This window comes from Vipera berus (assembly GCF_964194415.1).
Source record: "Vipera berus genome assembly, chromosome: 1".
NCBI classification, from domain to species: domain Eukaryota; kingdom Metazoa; phylum Chordata; class Lepidosauria; order Squamata; family Viperidae; genus Vipera; species Vipera berus.
Genome location: NC_138202.1, coordinates 86,482,874 through 86,503,021, shown reverse-complemented (window position 1 = coordinate 86,503,021; position 20,148 = coordinate 86,482,874). Strand labels below are relative to the sequence as shown.

Below are 20,148 nucleotides of genomic sequence, written 5' to 3'. Positions count from 1 at the left end.
GTTGTGATATGTCATGACACATCACGTGACGCGGCAATTTTGACACCCGTGCTGTAGGCTATGATAGTTAATTAATAGTCACATGAGCAAATAAGTTTGCTTTAATCCTGTTATGTCTTTTGCTGAATGCATTTATTTCAAATTAATCTATTTGGAATTATCAGTGCAACTGATGTATTTTCTGTACTAGCAATTATTTATGTAAATTAGGATGTTTCTACTTTCCCTTTACCATATGCTGGAATCAGATAAAGGTCTACCCCTATACTTTTCTTTAGTACCTAGTAAGGTAAATTAGAATTTTAAACAATTATTCATGTCAAGTGAACTTTCGGACGGGCAATTATTGGTAAGTTTTATCAAGTTATATGTTGCGCACAGATGCCCGATACTGTAAAATTGTAAAGAAAGTGTGACAAATTCAGATAAATATAATTGGATGCTTGTAGCTAGATAACACTGTAGCATCTTAGTTTTGCTACTTAACTTGGTCTTTTTATGGTTTCATAACTAATCTTTACATTAATTTCAAGATGATGTGTGAAGTGATGCCGACCATCAGCGAGGCAGAGATTCCCTCTGGGGGAAGTGGAAACCGTGGTTCAGGTTCTCCCCTACAGTCGGATGCTGATTCCCATTTTGAGCAATTAATGGTATCCATGTTGGAAGAGCGTGATCGCCTCTTGGACACACTGCGAGAAACTCAAGAGACACTTGCATTGACCCAGGGTAAACTACATGAAGTTGGTCATGAGAGGGATTCTCTACAACGACAACTTAATACTGCACTTCCTCAGGTATTTATTTAAATGAAAACATTTTTAAATTTAAAAATGTTAAAATCAATATTTTAAGCTTAGATTCATTTCCCTAATGGGTTATTGGCAAGAAATAATAAACCTCCAAGGAGATTGTGTTTTTTTCAACAATTAACTTAGTAAAATAAAGCACTGTTCTAGAGATTAGTTCTTAGTTCTAGGAATGATGAAACAAAATATTTAATATGAGTGACAAGAGTTTGAAAGGTTGCTTTATTGTCATTACCCATTTAATTTAAAAATTCTAGATTTTTTTTAATTCTGAAGTTGTGAGCAACTAATTCGTAAGAGTTATTAAAGTGAAACATTTCTTGGACAATACTGTAGTGAAGATAAAAATGTACTTGCCATGTAAGAAGATGTAATAAAGATATCTAATGATCTAATGAACCTAACATTAAACCAATGTTTGAAAAGAACTGTAGCTTTTTAAGAACTAGAGTAGAATGACAATTCTGGTTAGAGGAAAAATAAAAGGTATTTACATGATTAGCAGGTCTAGCATCCTGCTGTTCTGACTCCAAGTAATGTTTTGTCATCATAATCTGTCCCTTTATCAGGAAAGACATTAAGTTTCAACTTTAACTTATGGTTGTGGATCTGAAAAATGAAATTATGCAGCATATTGTGACTTAGCCAGCTTTTGTCTCTGAAATTTCATATAAATAGCTTCAATACCGGTATATTGTTTTGTTAGTCTGGCTGATTAAAAACATACAGTATTTTTTAAGGAAAAGTCTGAGCTTTCTTTAAGAATGACTTGTCCAATGGCATCTATAGAACTTTACATCTGAGTGAAAATTTCATGTTTCCTCCATAGTAATAGCAGCAGCACAACATATTTTTTCAGCAATATAACACTTCCCCAATATTTTGGTTGTGATCATAAATATATTGTGGAAGACGATCTTCACATATTAAAAGATAGGAAAATCAAAGATCGTATGAATAGGATCCTTTATATAGATTCGTAATAGCCATAGCTTGATTCCACTGGATAACATATATATGAAGTATTATATTGTAAGCTACTCAGAGTCATTGACTAAGATAGCTGGCCATAGGAATTGAACAAATAAATAAATTATAAAGTTGTTCAGATGAGCATATTTCTGTATGCATACCTGGTATATATTTGTATGTATATATGTATATCTATTTATACATGCATACATATTTGAATATCATTTAGGAAATCCAAAGCTCTATGCTTCCTGTTAACAATTACTGGAAATTGTAATAAATTGTAACTCATTTTTTTCTCTGCTTCACTAAATTAGATAAACTGTAAATGATTAGAAGTCCCTTATGTGATATGTGGTAAAGATTCCATTTTTTAAAATGGTTTTTATGGTAATTGTATTAAATATTACAATAAGAAAAGACAAGAACTAATACAAACTAAAAAATAGAAAGTACAGGAAAGTAAGAAGAAAAGAATATAGTAAAATATATAAACAAATGATTTCCCCCCTTCATTATAACAAGCATAAACAATTTTAGTAAATCATCACTTTCTCTTTAAAATACAATAGATTATTTCTTCTTCCCATATTTTATCTCTTGTCTATAAATAAATCTTTAAAACGTAATTGTTTAGTCTTGCTTAAGTCCATTAAGGGTCCAGAGATAACTGCGTTTTAACCTTGATCAAATAAATCAACTTGTTAATTTAAATGTTTTTAAATTATCTTTTTATCATTTTGTAAGCTGCCCAGAGTTGTTTCAGCAGCACAGTGGGTGGCATCTTAAGTTAACTAAAGAAAAAAATTATATTACTTTCTTTTTACAGTGTTGATTTTTAATCTCTAATAAGACTGTCTATTTCTTTTCATTTTTTCTTTGGCCCTTGTCACAAAGTCATTTAAGTTTTTAACAAGTCTCTTTTGTAAATCCAATTTAAGAAAATTATCCAGATCATTCTTTTGGTTTGTTATTTGTATACTCTTTTAATTATTAAGACACCAACCGGTTTTATTTGAATATCTGGTTTAGCGTCTTTTTCCATATCAATCTTGTAGCCTCTCATTTTTAAAGTCATTTTCAAATCAGGAATGTCTTCTCTGGTAAAACTTGTTCTTCAGCCATAACATCTTTTAAACATAGTCTATCTCTATTGCCAGACATGTTTAAAATTAAGTTCTGGGTCCATTGTTCACAAGTATCTTTAAATGTGTCCAGTTAATGTATTTTGCTCCATTCTATTAGTGACATTTAAGTATTTTTCTTCTTTAATTGTAATCTTTAGTTTTTTCTAGTTCTCTCTAGTAATCAACTTTCAAAATGCTTTCCTCTCTTTTTTAAAAAAGAATTCAAAACATCATTTTCTCACATTCTTGTAAGAACTCTTAAAATTATTTTCAAAATCTTATTTTGAATCATATCTAGACCTTAATCCATTTGTCACTTTCCAAAATCAACATTCTAATCATCTGTTTTCTGTTTATTCCAAAAGAAAAAAATGAGGTCCTTAAACTTGCATTTAAAACTTTTGCTAAAGATTGAAGGAAACTCACCCAGTGGTCTAAAACCTGTCACTGGAACGGTTCCTAATACCTGAAAGCAGTTAAGCAGTTTCCAACAGTGATTAAGAAATGAGACTTGGCAAATCTTAGATCCATATAGGCTGCATTATGTCTGTGAGCTGTTTGAAATGGTTGGCTCCCAGCCCCTCAACTTACAAGATGACCACAAAAACCGCAGTTTCTGCAGTCTGTTCATGAGAAACAGCTGTCTGGAGAACAAGTGGTTGATTTCATGATCTCTGCTTTTCCTGAAGAGACTTTGCAGTCTAGCCGCTGATCTCTGATGCAGTTCTGATCCTGCTCCTTCAGGAATTTCTAGTTCACTATGAATCCTCACTAGAAGTCATCCCAGATTTTTTTTAAAATAAAGTGAAAATTGGTGCCTGTTTTATATTTACTCTGGGTGTGGTCCATTTAACACCCCTCTCCCCCCCCCCGTCTAAACATAACCTTTGTGTTCCTTAGTGATTTTGGAGGAAATTTGCAGACAAAAGTATTTCTTCTGAGATTAATATTAATATTAAATCTTATTAGATAAATAGATTTAGGTTATCTTGTGCTTAAGGGTTCCACCCACCCCCTTCCAAAGAGCATGTTTATATCCCTTTTTGTTTTGTTTTAATGGCAATTAATAGGAAAATGAAGGAATTTGTTTACCCTTCATTCTTTCTGGATTTTTTTTTAAATTTGTAAGAAAATACATCATTCATAAACACTGAGAAATAACATGTAAAATATCTTTAAAGGGTAGATTTAGGGAAGGTGCTAAAAATTAATAAACTGCTCAGTCATAATCATAGAAATGAAGGACTTGAACCTTACAGTTTTTGCCTAATAAGATAGATATAATTTTGTTTTGAAACTGAATCTGTTTTTGAAGTAAATTCATATATTTGGCTAATATTTATATTTAAAGAATTTAAGCTGCAGAGCCACATACTTTTAGAGTAATACTTTTAATAATAGCAGGCCTAATTAAGCATCTTGGTTTGACAATGTATTGCATTTAATTTGTATTTGAAACACATCTAGTTAAAAATTGTCTTGTGAAAATTGAAATTAAGAGAAGAATAGAATACAGGCTTAATGAGTCATTTTATTTTGGAGTTAGACTTAGAAGATTTAGAAGAAAGAATGCATTTAATCCTGCTATGTCAAAAGAATATTTCATGATAAATAGCTACTACACCAAAGCAAAGTGCGGAGTTGACTGACTAAATGTAGTCAGAAACTGTTTAAGGGACATATTTGATAATCTAGGTTAAATTTGCAGCATTTGCTTAAAAGGTAGCTACAGCTTTTGAATGCCTAAAAGCATAATGGAGAAGTATATTGGTAACTAAATACATTTTTATTATGAAATTTAATATTAACTTTAAGAGAATGAGAAATATAAACCCTAGAGTTGATGATCTGGTGCTTTTTAAAGGTATAGGTAACTTTTTGTATTTAGAGACAATATTTGAAAGGAGGCAATAGATTCTTTCAGAATGGCTGCCATGATGCATATGACCCCTTAAAAATCACTTGTTTTTCAGAAAAAACTAATCTCCTTAAGACAGAATACTTTTTACATTTGCTAGTCAGCTCAGTCATTTGCTAGTCAGTCAGATGCAACAGATTTCTGATGAGAATTTGAGAAAAATCTTTTGTGTACACCTAATACATAACTAACTTTTAATTAAACAAGAGCAATATTGTTACATATAGCTTTTGCCTGTAATTTCTTATTGTTTAAGTCTGCTTGAAGTAATATACCGTGGTATATTTGCTCTATATACCTATATATTTGTTCATGGTTTAATCCATATCCAAATAAATTGAATTATTTAAGATTTGGCCATAAAAATGATTTGTAAGTCATTCATGGTAGCTTAAAATGTTGAGCCATAATATGACTTGCTAGGTTTTGATTTAGTCTGTGGCATGTATCTGCCAAATTGTAGTTTTTTCAAACCTATACAAACCTAGTTGAGATCAGAACTTAATGAACCAAATTCACAGTTAACCTACATTGTATATTGGAGTTAAAAAAGATACAATGAGTATCTTTACTGGGAAAGATGGCCTTGGAAATGGCATGGAGGATACTGCTGCAATCTTAAGCAGAGCAGAAATCTACCTACTATCAATATCGAATATTCACGATATCTATTTGGCTTGTTTTATTAGATGTACAGTGAGGGAAAATAATATTTGATCCCCTGCTGATTTTGTACGTTTGCCCACTGACAAAGAAGTGATCAGTCTATAATTTTAACGGTAGGTTTATTTTAACAATGACAGACAGAATAACAACAAAAAAATCCAGAAAAATGCATTTCAGAAAAGTTATAAATTGATTTGCATTTTAATGAGCGAAACAAGTATTTGACCTCTTCACAAAACATGACTTAGTACTTGCTGGCAAAACCCTTGTTGGCAATCACAGAAGTCAGACATTTCTTGTAGTTGGCCATCATCAGGTTTGCACACATCTCAGGAGGGATTTTGTCCCACTCCTCTTTGCAGATCCTCTCCAAGTCATTAAGGTTTCGAGGTTGATGTTTGGCAGCTCAAACCTTCAGCTCCCTCCACATATGTTCTATGGGACTAAGGTCTGGAGACTGGCTAGGCCATTCCAGGACCTTAATATGCTTCTTCTTGAGCCACTGCTTTGTTGCCTTGGCCGTGTGTTTTGGGTCATTGCCATGCTAGAATAACCATCCATGACCCATTTTCAATGCCCTGGCTGAGGGAAGGAGGTTCTCACTCAAGATTTGACAGTACATGGCCTGTCCATCATCCCTTTGATGTGGTGAAGTTGTCCTGTCCCCTCAGCAGAAAAACATCCCCAAAGCATGTTTCCAACTCCATGTTTGACGATTGAGATGGTGTTCTTGGGGTCATAGGCAGCAATCCTTCTCCTCCAAACACGGCAAGTTGAGTTGATGCCAAAGAGCTCGATTTAGGTCTCATCTGGCCACAACACCTTCACCCAGTTCTCTGAATCATTCAGATGTTCATTGGCAAACTTGAGACTGGCCTGTACATGTGCTTTCTTGAGCAGGGGGACCTTGCGGGCGCTGCAGGATACTTCGTGGCATAGTGTGTTACCAATTGTTTTCTTGATAACTATGGTCGCTGCTGCCTTGAGATCATTGACAAGATCCACCCTTGTAGTTCTGGGCTGATTCCTCATCGTTCTCATGATCATTGAAACTCCACGGGGTGAGATCTTGCATGGAGCCACAGACTGAGGGAGATTGACAGTTATTTTGTGTTTCTTCCATTTGTGAATAATCGAATTAACTGTTGTTACCTTCTAACCAAGATGCTTGGCAATAATCTTGTAGCCCATTCCAGGCTTGTGTAGGTCTACAATCTTGTCTCTGACACCCTTGGACAGCTCTTTGGTCTTGGCCACGGTGGAGAGTTTGGAATCTGATTGATTGATTGCTTCTGTGGACAGGTGTCTTTAATACAGGTAACAAGCTGAGATTAGAAGCACTGCCTTTAAGAGAGTGTTCCTAATCTTAACTCATTACCTGTATAAAAGACACCTGGGGGCCAGAAATCTTGCTGATTGATAGGAGATCATTAAAATGCGAACCAATTTATAACTTTTTTGAAAAGCGTATTTCAGGATTTTTTTGTTGTTATTCTGTCTCTCACTATTAAACCTACCATTAAAATTATAGACTGATCATTTCTTTGTCAGTGGGCAAACGTACAAAATCAGCAGAGGATCAAATAATTTCCCCCCCTCACTGTAGGAACTCATTGTGTTTAAGCAATTAGCTTAATCCACACATCCTTTTATTTTTAATATTTATTGATTGCATTTTCATTATGTTTTGTATATTGCTAATAAAACCAGAGGGTATTTTTCAAAACAGAAATACAGATGTGACTGATTCTTGATTAGTTGAGAAGCCAGACTAAGAATGGTGAGATTCAGGTTTGAGTCTACCCAGGATGTGATGCTGGGCCAGTCACTTACTCTGAGCCAAACTTAATAAACAGGGCTGCTGGTTTGGGAATAGAATGGAAAACCCATGTAAGTGGCTTTGAGCTCTTGAAGAAAAGGTAAAATGTAAGTCTCTCAAATCATACTTATTTCAACCAAATAATAAGTATGGCTGAATAAAAAATCACATGAACTTATAAACATAATACCTAATCAGAGTAGAATACTCAGATGTTTAAATTTTAAATAATTTAAGTTATTTTAATTGACAGTTGGAAATGAAACTAGTATTATATATAAATACTTTGATGCCGTCCTGAAATTCTTAAATTAGAGCCTTATGTTTTTAGAATTATGAACTGAATATTTAAAATTCAGTAAAATATGCAGAAAATTTATTAGTTTCTAAATAACTTGTAACACTTAAAACTCCAACTTGTTAAAAATTTGAATTTAGTACAAATCTAACCTGTGTTTTAAAAAATGCTACATCAGATTTTTCTGACCTTTATATTGATTGACTGATTTTTTTAATCAGTGTAGAATTATGCAGTCTTAAATTGATTTTGTGTGGTGTAATTCTTGGAGTACATACAGTTTATTAAATCTCATGGCACATGGTAAAATACTTTTTGCTTCAAATGAATGAAAATTTGATATATTAACACAAATCTGGTATATATTTTCATAGCGATAAATCCTATTTTTCCTCCTGGAATGTTGCAGTTGTAGAATAAGACATTATTTCAATATATTTGTGATATATAGTTTGATGTATTCTGATGTATTTGGGGTACACAATAGTTTAATTGTAATATAGTGTCAGTCATATGCTTTTCAGTATACAGGTAGTTTTTGCTTAGCAACTGCCTCATTCAGCAACCACTCAGTTTTGATGGGACTGAAAAAAATAATGAATAGTGCCCTCATTTACATCCTTCACAGCATCCCTCAGTCACTTGATTGCCATTACAGTCAGTACACATGTTCTTTGCCTGATCTTTTGTTTTTTCCTTTTTTCCCCTGTGCAGAACAGAGAGATCTGATGGGACGGGATTACAAGAAAATAAGTGGGCACACAGTGCGGAATAGACCAAGCTGTTTGCTGGCTTGCTCTCTTGTAATCCCTTCCTCTCCAATGTAAATACAAGCATTAATTCCTTTCCTGCTAATTATAACAGGGGAGGGTGCATTCCAAAGAGTGGGGGAGTAATTAGGAGACAAACAAAACTGGAAGCTGTGAAATTAATTAGTTTTTTTTACTTTCAAGTTTGTTATCCCAGTGCCTCAGTTAATTTTCCAAAGGGTGGGAAAGTGGGGAAAAGGGAAACATAGTTGTGGTCATGTGTTTTCTCACTTACTGGCGACTGCACTTAATGATAGAGGTGCTGGTTCCAAGTGTGGTTGCTAAATGAGGACTACTTGTAATTTATACAATCACTTCATTTGCATGCTAGCTAGGGCTGATAGGAATTGAAGTTCAAAACTTGGTGACACTATGCTACTTATATAAAATTTGAATCCTTTTACATATGTAGCAGGATTTATTTGGTTCTTCTCACCCATTCATCTTGATTGTACATACTTCTACTTTCCTCACCAAATGGCAGTGCCTGCTGATCTTGTCTAATTATAGAGGCTAAGCAGGCCTGAACTTATTTGGTTCTTGACTAGAGAACTAGCAAAGGATAACAAGGGTGTATATTAGACTAAGACGTCTGAAAACATTCAGGAATGAAGCAATGGCAAGCTCCTTCTATATTGTTGCCAAGAATATTGTCTTATGGTAGTCACCACAAATCAGGCTTATGTAACTGGTCTGGAGAATTCCCCCCGATGTGTAGAGCACATTTCAGGAGATGGTTAGAAGGAAGAAGATACAATTGTTCTACTAGTAGATATATCTTAATATTTTAATATTAAAACATTTTGCAATAATAAACTAGCATTTGGATATATAGTATTTGAAATTGTAGCCTTTATGTTGCAACATTTAATTGATCATTGGGAAAAAATATACACGATGAGAAACATGCAAATACTGATTAAGATATTAAAAGTTGTAGTTGGAATTGCATGGTGAATTATAGTTATTTAGTTTGTGAAATGTAGAAGGCATTTTGCAAGGAAAAACGTTGAAATAATAAAATTGTATTCTCAAAATTCCTTCATGGTAACATAAAATAGGCAGTAGTTTTGTCTAATTAAATGTTCTGCTTTACAATATATTATGTATAATACTGAAATCAGAGTGTAATAGAAACAGACAAAATTAAAAATATAAACATTTTTAGCAACTGATTTGTTTTCCAGGTTGCTGGATTTAAAATTCTGGATTTTGCTGTGAATTTTAGTTACTAAACAGAAGAAAAGAAAATTAAACATTTAAAATATTAACGTTCATTTTGTATTGATGGCATAAAACACTTAAATGTTTAATTTTCTTTATTTCTAGTTAAACATGTTCTGATGATGTAAGTAACAGAAAGCTCTTCTCACCACATTTACACTTCAGTAAATTCTTAAAGCCTCTTAAGTCTACCAGTTCTGTCTGCTTGCATTCCAATATGATGACCCAAGTAAGCAGAAAAGCTTAGTTGCTTTTGTTGTGAAATATGTTTCTTGATTCTGCTACTGCTAAAAAGCCAAATTAGAAATAGATTTGAAATAGCATTCCATTCTTTTTTATTCAAGAAATAACTCTTGTAGGCTTTTATTCTTTTATGTTCTTTATTTTAATTAGGATATGTAAGAATAGTAAAACGTAAACAGTGGTACCTCACAAAAATTTCTTTCTACCTTTTTATCTGTGCAAAATCAGTTTCAAAGTGACAATATAATATTGTTCATCAGTATGCATACCATTTGTCAAAATAAAAAATTAGTTCTTACGCTTAAGATTCTGATAGTTATCATTGTTCAGTAATATTTTCATTAATTTTTAATATCATTTATCTTTTAATGTGAGCTGTTAGAAAAAACTGAAAATTCTAATTTTCTAAGTGTACAATATAAAAATGGTGTAAGACGCAATTAATACTTTTAAGATTTATTGAATAAAGGTTCTTTTTCTCGTGTTACAAACTTGTTGAACTAGAATTACTGGATTATTCAATTATTTTAAAACATTTTTTTATCCTTTGCATTATGCATTAAAAAAGAGGTGATTTAGAGAAATGCTTTTCCTCTCTCTCCTCAAATGCTGCAGATAAAAAAAGGATAACAGAATATTAAACTACCACTGCCAACTTTAAATGCACAAAGACAATTTTCATATAAAATACTGCTAAATTTTCTTTTTAGGTAAATTAAACATAGGAGGGTTGCATTAGAAAAAAAAGTTGAGTAGTTATAGTTGCTTAAAATGTAAGCTATTGCCATATACTTCTTTTACACGTTATTGCAGATGGGGACAAAATCCATAAAGGCAATAGGTTCGTTATGAAGTTATACAGTACCATAACAAGTTTGATTCTCCAATCCCTGTTTTAAAAAGGGAAAAAAGAACTATTTGCTGTAAGCTTTCCCCTAATTTAAAATGGCAGTAATTGGATTTCTAAAAGTTATCCCTGACTGTTAAAAAGATACATGTATCTTTCTGTTGATCAGTTGGTTATTTTTTCCCCATTAGTCAAATAGTCAAGTATTTTAAAGATATTAACATGATAAAAGCAAAATCATCATAATAAATAACTGCTGTCCAGAGCAATCTGTTTTGTTTGTTCAGAATTATTAATCATTGCATAAAACACTTAATAATGAACTTCATTATATTTGTATTCTAAACTGTATTAAAGCAGGTTTTCCTGCCTTTCCCACACATTCTGTAAGTAGATTAGTGTATTTCATTCCCAAATAAGGATTAGAGATTTAATTTCTGGAGGGAGCAGCAACAGAAAGAAGCTAAACAGTTTTAAATCACCTGTTTCCGTATTCCTAGAAAGAGGTGAACATGGAATTGTAATCTATTTTAGTTTCATAGCAATAAAATGTTTTGCTCTGGTGATTGTGGGGACTTTTCCTAAGGCAATGTGACAGAATTCACGAACTTAATCAAATTCTCAGGTGTTTGGAAGGACTGTCAGTGGAGTAGTAGAAAACTAACCTTTCACATATCCATGAATCTTTTTATTTATTTATTTTATTTATTTTATTGAATTTATATACCGCCCTTTCCCGAAGGACTCAGGGTGGTTTACAGGGTACTTAAAACATTGATACAAAAATTAAAAACAATTAAAAAGATTAAATTTAATCCCTGAAAAAAATATAAAAAACCCCAATTAAAAACTTTCAGCCTGGGCTGGAAAGCTCGAAGAGCCAGGTCTTCAGGTCCCGGCGAAATGAACGAAGGTCGGGGGTGGTCCTAAGCTCCGCGGGCAGCTGGTTCCAGAGGGCAGGCGCACCCACAGAGAAGGCTATTTTGTTTCTTCAATTCCACACTGTGGATAATACCTAGACATGAAAGATTACATGGCATAAGGAAGAAAAATTTACATTGAGTGTAAGAGTGATAAGGATAAGGATAAGAGTGATAAGGATAAGGATAAGAGTGAGCTTCTTGATCCTCACCATCATTTGCTTTACTCAGGTCATGAAACAAACCAAGCAGTGCCGTGTGGGTGTTTGTGTGCGCATGGGTGCATATTCATTATATCATAAGCAAACTAATGAAGTCTTGCTTGTCTATGTTGAAGAAAGGGGAAATGTAGTAGGCAATTTCTGGCCATTCAGGGAGAGGCTTTGGAGAACAACTATAATAGTCCAATGTATTAAGAGGAAAGTAAGAACCTTCAGCAAAAATATCTCTGTCCTATACTGCTTAAGATGTATCAGAAACTTCAATATCAGATTTTCTGGAATTAGGAGATGGGACTGACTGTCTTGATATTAACTGAAACGCAAATAATTGTTATTGTTTAAATCATCATTGTTGGATTTCCCTTAATAGCTTATTATTTTGCTCAGTTCACCTGACTCCAGATGGTTCATAAAGTAAAGAACATACAAGCAACTGGTAAAAAAGAATACAGTAAAATCAATCCCAGAAGAATTACATTGATGAGTACTTTAAGTGCCAGTGTCTTTAAAAATACTGTAATGAAATATTTTTGGGCATAATACTATGATAGTGTAAGAATGCATGCCAAAAAGCTACATAAACATCGAACATAAACTGTGTGGCTGGAAAATTTGAGAATGATTGTTTGAACATATAATATTTTCTGGAGTTATCCAAACTACGGTATATTTAATAGTCTTATTAATAGCATTACAGTAGTTGCTACCCCTTTCTAAAATACTCAGACATGGATATATAGACATATACAAGTTGTATTCCTGTGTTCTGAGAATAGTTTAAGAGATGTGTTTATTTTTGTCTCTAAGGGTAAAGCCAGAAGTTTAACTGAAGAAAAATATGTAAAGCATCTGCAAGTTGTAGACTGGTGCATCTGGTGTAAATATAAGTATTCTCAGACAGATTATTGTCTCCAATATGGCGTCACCAGACAGTGGGAAGTTTATTTAAACTCATTCACGTAGAAGTAGTATAGTATGCCAATAATTTATATCAAGCTTTTGTATTGGGATAATATTTGGATCAGATACTTCATTTGAGCGTCATAGTGAACTGATGTCTTGCTGGCATTTGCTGGTTAGCAAGACAGCTTTTGTAAGGGAAATTGTTACTGGATACAGGTTCCAAACTGGTGTAATTCTCTGTAGTAAAGGAGAATTCATTGAGATCATCCATGTGTCTCCAGATACCTGGTCCTTGTGAGTAGATCACAGAAACTGCGTTTACAGTCAGCTTATATGTGGAGTGGCTGGAGACAGGTTTACATCAAGCTCATGTTTGCAAAGCAGGCTTTCAGTTCAACCACGTCTTATATTTTTAACAAATCTTTGATTCTTTTTAATTTTTTTGTATATTGGAGAGATTTAAAATCTTTCAAACTGGCAAGATTTTACTATGTTCATTGAGTGAGTTTCCACCTCCTTAAAAGATGATGGAGTAAATTTGATTTAAATAGTTTTAAAAGTATATGATTGTTTGGACTATGTAGCAAAATGGTGCCTAGTATGTGGATTTTGGAAAGTTGATAGCAGATTAAGGAGGAGGCAGAGGGATTTGGAATTACAGTTTTGAATTATTTAGAAGATAATTTTCTAATGGGGAAAAATTACTTTGATTTTGATGTTGTTTTTATAATGAGACCTTGAAGCTAGAAACTAGAGCCAAAGAATAAAGAAAACAGAGCACAAAATCCTTAATGCAAACTTTTGAATACCTCTCAGCCAAGGTTTTGGATAGAATAGATCAAACGTTTGATAAAATTGACAGATTTTGTCCTAATAAATTGTAACACAAAAATGAGCTATAATGAATGCCTATGAAATTAATTTGATGGAGAATTTAAATGTAATACACACGAACCTTATAGATGAAGTGAACTGATATATTCAACCCAGAAATTGATTTGGATATTCCCTACACACACCCCCCCCCCCCCGATGTACAAAAGAGCTGTGCTAAGATTTGGAGTGATACTTAGCAGTGACAAACAAAAGGGTAAATTTTACTCATTGATAGAAAAGAAATCTGTTAAAGTTCTGAAGGAATTTTGCTTTGAAACAGATGATCATCAAATTACCTCTGGAACTTTTTTTGAAGTTAATAATAATTTTGGGGTTAAAGAATAATTTTAAAAACTCAGGGAAGTTTTCTAAGATTGGCTTGTTTGACCAGAGTTAAAGAGATCTGGTTGTCCTAATTGGACTTCTGCTGACAATACTGATTCATGCTGGATTTGGATTTTGTTTTCTTTACCTAAGAAATGAGCTGTGAGGTGAAGAGAGATTTAAGTTTTGTATAGAAATAGTGATCACCTACTAAAATAGTTTTTACCTGCTGGTGACAGAGGAAGTTACTTTTTTGCTTTCTTTCTCTTTTTCCTTTCTTTTTCCCACTCCCTCCTTTTTCTTTCTTTTTCTTGCAGTTTTCTTTTGTGGTTTGTATTGATTTTTATTCTTTTCACATATAATTCTTAATACAAATTATTTTAAGAAAAGGAAAATAATTTATCTTGAAGGACTCCTGCTTTTTAGAGGAACTTACTGAAATCCCAGTAATTTGAAATTTATTTGTTAAAACCATCAGTCAATGAAATATGTTTTATGTAGATTTCATAAATGTTAGTTACAGCAATGAGAAACTTAAAAAATATTGGGTTCACTTATTGCTATAATTAACTTTTTTACACACACACACACACACACACACTCATCGTATACATTATTAGCAAATATTTAGAAGAATGTCATTTTACATCATAAATACATTTTATTAGGAAATACTTGTATTTACATATCTCTTCATATTTATTTGCATAGCAATTATATTTCACAGAAAAATCTCTGCAGTCACAGTACTTCAAAGATAAACATCTCAATTTAAACTGAACACAATATGTAAATGGACTTGCATGTATATGTTACAGTACTCTGATGATAACCATGGGAGTAAAATTACATAATAAATGTGAAGTTTATAGATGCCTTTGCTTAAGAATGGACATACATTTTTATTTTTGTTATGAGGATTGTGGTAGCTTGGGTAGATTGAATATGCATTTTGTGTAGAAGAAAAATTGTATGTTATGCAATACTGTTGTACTTTAAGGGGTATTGTGACAATCATATGAATTATGTTTTAGTTAATGTTCTTACTTCCTTAGCTGGTGGAAGTTTATGCAAAACTAGAATTTATTGAGCCAGATAGATTACTTTCAAAAGTAATTGATAAATTAATTTTACTCCAACCTTGTAGAAAACTATTTAAGAGCCTTGTTTCTCCGAAGCTGTTTTTGTTCTTAAAGTTTTGCCCATTTTAATCCATAAAGCTGGACTTAGTCACCAATCACAAACCCAAAGTAGTAACTAATGATTTGGTTAATATCAAAATGGTAGCAGGCTAAAAGCATGTAATATTTTATGGAGAATCTCTTATAAGCGATATCAGGCTTAGTTTTGCCAACTATTGCCACAAATGGATTATTAGTTCTGCCTGGGTGCATTTATCATCAAATTTATTTTATCCTGGCTACCATAGGTCATTGTATGAATTGGGGCCAATCCCTGATATTTTTTTTAGGAGAAATTTTTCTCATTGACATCCAGTTCCCGTTTCTTCCTGAATTTGTGTGAGATGTTGATACAAACTGTGTAATTTCTGGCACTATTTCTTTGTCAGAAGTCATACTCTGTTCTAAACCAGAAAACGTAGCTAAGTCTTATAGAATAGATAGAACATATAACATATAATTATAATATTTGTGTATGCCAGAATGATCCAACTTCATATAATAGAATCCAGTTTACATACTTAAAATAAGGTGTGGATTTAATATTAGCATTACTATTCTTTAAAAAACAACAACATGCCTTTGAGTTGAGATAGTCTCCAGGTAATAACATAAACAGAACTATGCTGTTTTCTTGACATTAATGCAGAACATCCAACATTGGAAATAGAAGGCTTTGGATGAAATAGAATGGCTAGTGTTGAGTATTGCTCTATAAAGAATAATCATGATTGCTAGAAGTGATATTAAGATACCCTGCATGGTATTTGGTTTTAGTATAACTTCAGTCAAAGTTATATATAGCCTATAATTTATGTGCTGTATATAATGCATATCACTGTAAATGTTCATAATGATTTGCTTATATTTTCAGGAGTTTGCAGCACTTACTAAAGAGCTCAATGTATGCAGAGAGCAACTCCTTGAAAGGGAAGAAGAAATTGCAGAATTGAAAGCAGAAAGAAACAATACAAGAGTCAGTTCATCTTCTGGTATCATTTGTTTCTATTTTGTGCTAGGAATTTTTCTTGAAATGGAATCTTCCATGTAATTTTGTGTTTTTTTCCCCCGTAAGTGAATAAAATTATTAATTTTATTTATCTGCCTTAATTTCAAAAATGACTATTTCCACTGGTAAGAAAAACATTTCATGTATCAAGACTGTATATTTTATCTTGCATAATAATACTGTAGGATAATTTGTTCTCTTGTTATTAAATATGCTTTTCATACACCAAAACTGTTAACTTTCTGACTGTGGATCATTAACACATAGTCCCTCCGGGATCCTTTAACTGAGTTTTCTGAAGAGACTAAAAGCTAATCCTTTCAGTCATTAGCTTAACCTATTAATCCAGGCTTTTATTACACCATATGTATATCAGAAAGGCAAACTCAACTGGCTGTCATGAACTTACACTTCATTACATGCATCACTATTTAATGAATGCAAAATCATTCAAAGCAAGTATTAGCAATCCATGATTTACATGCACTCTTGTGAAACCTGAAATCTGTCAAGTACAAAATTTGCTGATAAATCTTTTCTGAACAATTTCTACTTCTTTAAAGGGATTAAAGTTAGATATATATTTTTGAAAGAAAAGTGTTCAAGATGGTATAAATAGTTTAGAGTTTATAACATATTTAAATAGCACTCTTTCCTTCTTTTGAAATGGCCTACTTTTAAAAGAGTGTAGGTGAACAAGCTACTTCAAATTAAAACAATGAGAATGTAGAAGTGTGCATGATTATATGTTTCCCTAACAAAGTTTCAGTGTGTTTGTGTAATTAGTTTTGTAGTAATTTAAGCTTTAAAATCTCCCCAATATCATTCACGTTAAAGTGATGCAACGAAGTTCTTTTGTAAGGATTATTATGACATGGAGAAATGCCTGCTATATTTATATGTTCTATAGCAGGGGTGTGCCTGGCTGAGGAATTCTGGGAGTTGAAGTCCACAAGTCATAAAAGGGCAAGTTTGAAGACCCCTGTTCTATAGAGCATTAAAAAAAATGTAGATGATATGGACATCTCTAAGTCTATAAAACTAATGCTTATACTATTACACTTATATTGTTGTTCCTAGTTTTAAGGTAACTTACAGGTAGCTCTTGTTTTACATCCATGAGTGCACCCACAATTTCGGTCATAAGTAGTGATGGTCATAAAGTGGGTTGCCCCATGACAGACCCAATTTTATGACCTTTTTGTGATCTTTAAGCAAATGCTGCAGTTATTAAGCAGATGCCACAGTCATTAACTGAATGTCATGATTGTTAAACAGACCTCTTGTTTGCTATGGGGTGGTTTTTGTCAGAAATCAGAAGTAAACACTGGTTTCTGGCAAAAACATTATAAATCACAGATATGGGGTGCTACAAATGGCATAAAGGTAAAGGTTCCCCCGCACATGCGTGCTACTCTAGGGGCCGGTGCTCATCTCCGTTTCAAAGCCGAAGAGCCAGCGCTTGTCTGAGGACGTCTCCATGGTCATGTGGCCGGCATGACTAGACGCCAAAGGTGCACGGAACGCTGTTACCTTCCCACCGTAGTGGTCCCTATTTTTCTACTTGCATTTTTACGTGCTTTCGAACTGCTACGTTGGCAGAAGCTGGGACGAGTAACAGGCGCTCACTCTGCTACGCGGCACTCAGGATTGGACCCGCCAAACTGCCGACCTTCTGATCGACAAGCTCAGCGTCCTAATCCACTGAGCCACCGCGTCCCTCCACAAATGGCATAAATACAGGCAGTTGCTGAGAGTCCAAAATGTGATCACATACTGTGTGGGATAGACATCAGAAGTTCAAAACTGTCATAAATCCCATGCTTGTGGTCTGTCAGAACTTGGAACAGTTGCTAAAGGACTGGTCATAAGTCATGTACTACCTGATTAAATCAGAAACATTTAACATGTTCTCCATTATATAGCTCAAGAAGATAAACATAGGTATATTGTTATTTTTTTCTTTGCATTACTTTGGTTCAGTGTTAGATGAATATTTTTTGTGTACTTAGTCTTTCGGTACCAATTAATAAGAATTAAGGGCTAGACTAAGATGATATTGTTTTTAAAAAATAGAGGGGGAAAAAAGAAAGCTTAGTTTTTCATAGTTTTGAATAATGAGTAGATTGCTGCGTACATTATGGAAGTGCATTTCTTTCTGCAAGTTATGTTCAGCTTCAAAAATGATAATATATAATACCTGGATATAACTTGCATATCTTTACAGAGCAGCAGAAACAAAATGATACTTCTGTCTCACTGGTAGTGAAATATGTTTGAATATCATTTTCTTCAGTTCAATATATCTTGCTTTTTTCTCATATAATTGCATTTGATTTTCAGTTACTACTAGAACATTTGGAATGCCTCGTCTCCCGGCATGAAAGATCTTTAAGAATGACTGTAGTAAAAAGACAAGCTCAATCACCAGCTGGTGTTTCTAGTGAAGTTGAAGTTCTCAAAGCACTAAAGTCTCTATTTGAACATCACAAAGCCCTTGATGAAAAGGTAAATGTTTACTGATGTTTTTTCTTCTTCATTCATTCATTCATTCATTTATTTTATGTGATTCATTAAGGCTGCCCAGTTCCAGGAAAATTCTGGGCAACGTACAGTAACTCCCAATATAAATGTTAAAAACATACAGTAACTATTAATTTATTAGTATAAAAAATAGTTCTTTCATTTTTTTTATTTACGAGAAATCTGGTGGGTTTTTTTTTTAAAAAAATTGAGAATATAGACTAAACATCTATTGGTGTTGTTTGTACATCAACAGACCATAGTTCAGAATGACTGTGGTAAGTTGGTCTAAATCAGAGGTTCCCAACATTTTGGGCACCAGGGACCGGTGCCTTGGAGAGAGGTTTTTCCACGGACTGGAGGGTGCATGGTTTTGTGCGCTGCCTGCATCTCGCAGATGGGGCTTTGCTTGTTTGTGTGGACCGGTTGCTGGCATGCCACGGCCCGATACTGGTCCATGGGGACCCCTGGTCTAAATCATAAAGTGAAGCAAAAATAAATATTGCCTTTCCATCTTTATTCAGGCAAAGCTTATTATTACTGTTGCCTCAGCTCTGGTACATGACATAAATCACAACTACTATAGCAGTATTGGCATTAATTTAAATTTCTGCTCTTGACAATTCATTTAACTTATGAAGTTTGGGGGGGTTAGTCCAGCACCTCCATGGATGGACTACAGTTCGTAATACTTCATAGTCATTTCCATAATTATTGGTCATATGACTAGTCTAAAAGGATACCCGATTGTCTGCCCCATTCTGCCTTTCTGTTTCAGAAACATTTTGCCTTTCCCGACAAACCTAGCAGACAACTTGTCTCCCAAAAAGTAGAGAAGGGAACTAGCAGATCAGCCATATTGGACTTAATTCTCACTAACAGAGATGAAATGATAGAAGGTGTTGAAACCACAGGAACCTTGGGTGGGAGTGATCATGCAATATTGGAATTCAACATAATGCAAGCACAAAAATAGAACATAGTCAAACTAGAGTCTTGGACTTTAAGACAGCTAATTTCAATAAACTTGGAGAGAGCTTAGGAGGGATTCCATGAATGAGAATCCTCAAAGGGAAAGCAACTCAAGAAGCTTGGGAAATTTTGAAAAGTGAGATTATAAAAGCCCAGTCTAGCCCAATACCAACGAAGAAAAAATAACAGCTGTCAAAAGAAACCAGTGTGGCTGCATCAAGAACTCTGATAAATTGAAAGACAAAAAGGACAAGTATAAAAAGTGGAAAGAGGGGCACATAACTAAGGCAAAATATCAGCAAATAATCCGAGCCTGCAAAGATGAAGTGAGGAAAGCTAAGGCTCAAAATGAACTAAGGCTTGCAACAACAGTCAAAAATAACAAAAAAAGCTGCTTTTAACATGTAAAAAACAAGAAAAACATTAAAAAAATGATTGGTCCATTAGTGGGAGAAAGTGGCAAGAACGTGACAAGCAACAGAGAGAT

At 33.6% G+C, this 20,148-nt stretch overlaps 1 protein-coding gene across 5 annotated transcripts in view; it reads left to right on the top strand.

Moving 5' to 3' along the window:
- PPFIA1 (PTPRF interacting protein alpha 1) overlaps positions 1–20,148 on the top strand; it is a 61,712-nt gene that overhangs the window by 2,431 nt on the left and 39,133 nt on the right. For 4 of the 5 annotated variants that reach the window (XM_081315175.1, XM_081315174.1, XM_081315172.1 and 1 more), the window contains exons 2-4: positions 534–797; positions 16,032–16,133; positions 18,510–18,674. In XM_081315175.1, coding sequence (XP_081171301.1) covers positions 534–797; positions 16,032–16,133; positions 18,510–18,674 — 531 coding nt within the window. Of the gene's footprint in view, positions 1–533; positions 798–16,031; positions 16,150–18,509; positions 18,675–20,148 lie in introns of those variants that run through there. The other variant, XM_081315173.1, reaches the window with a different exon arrangement.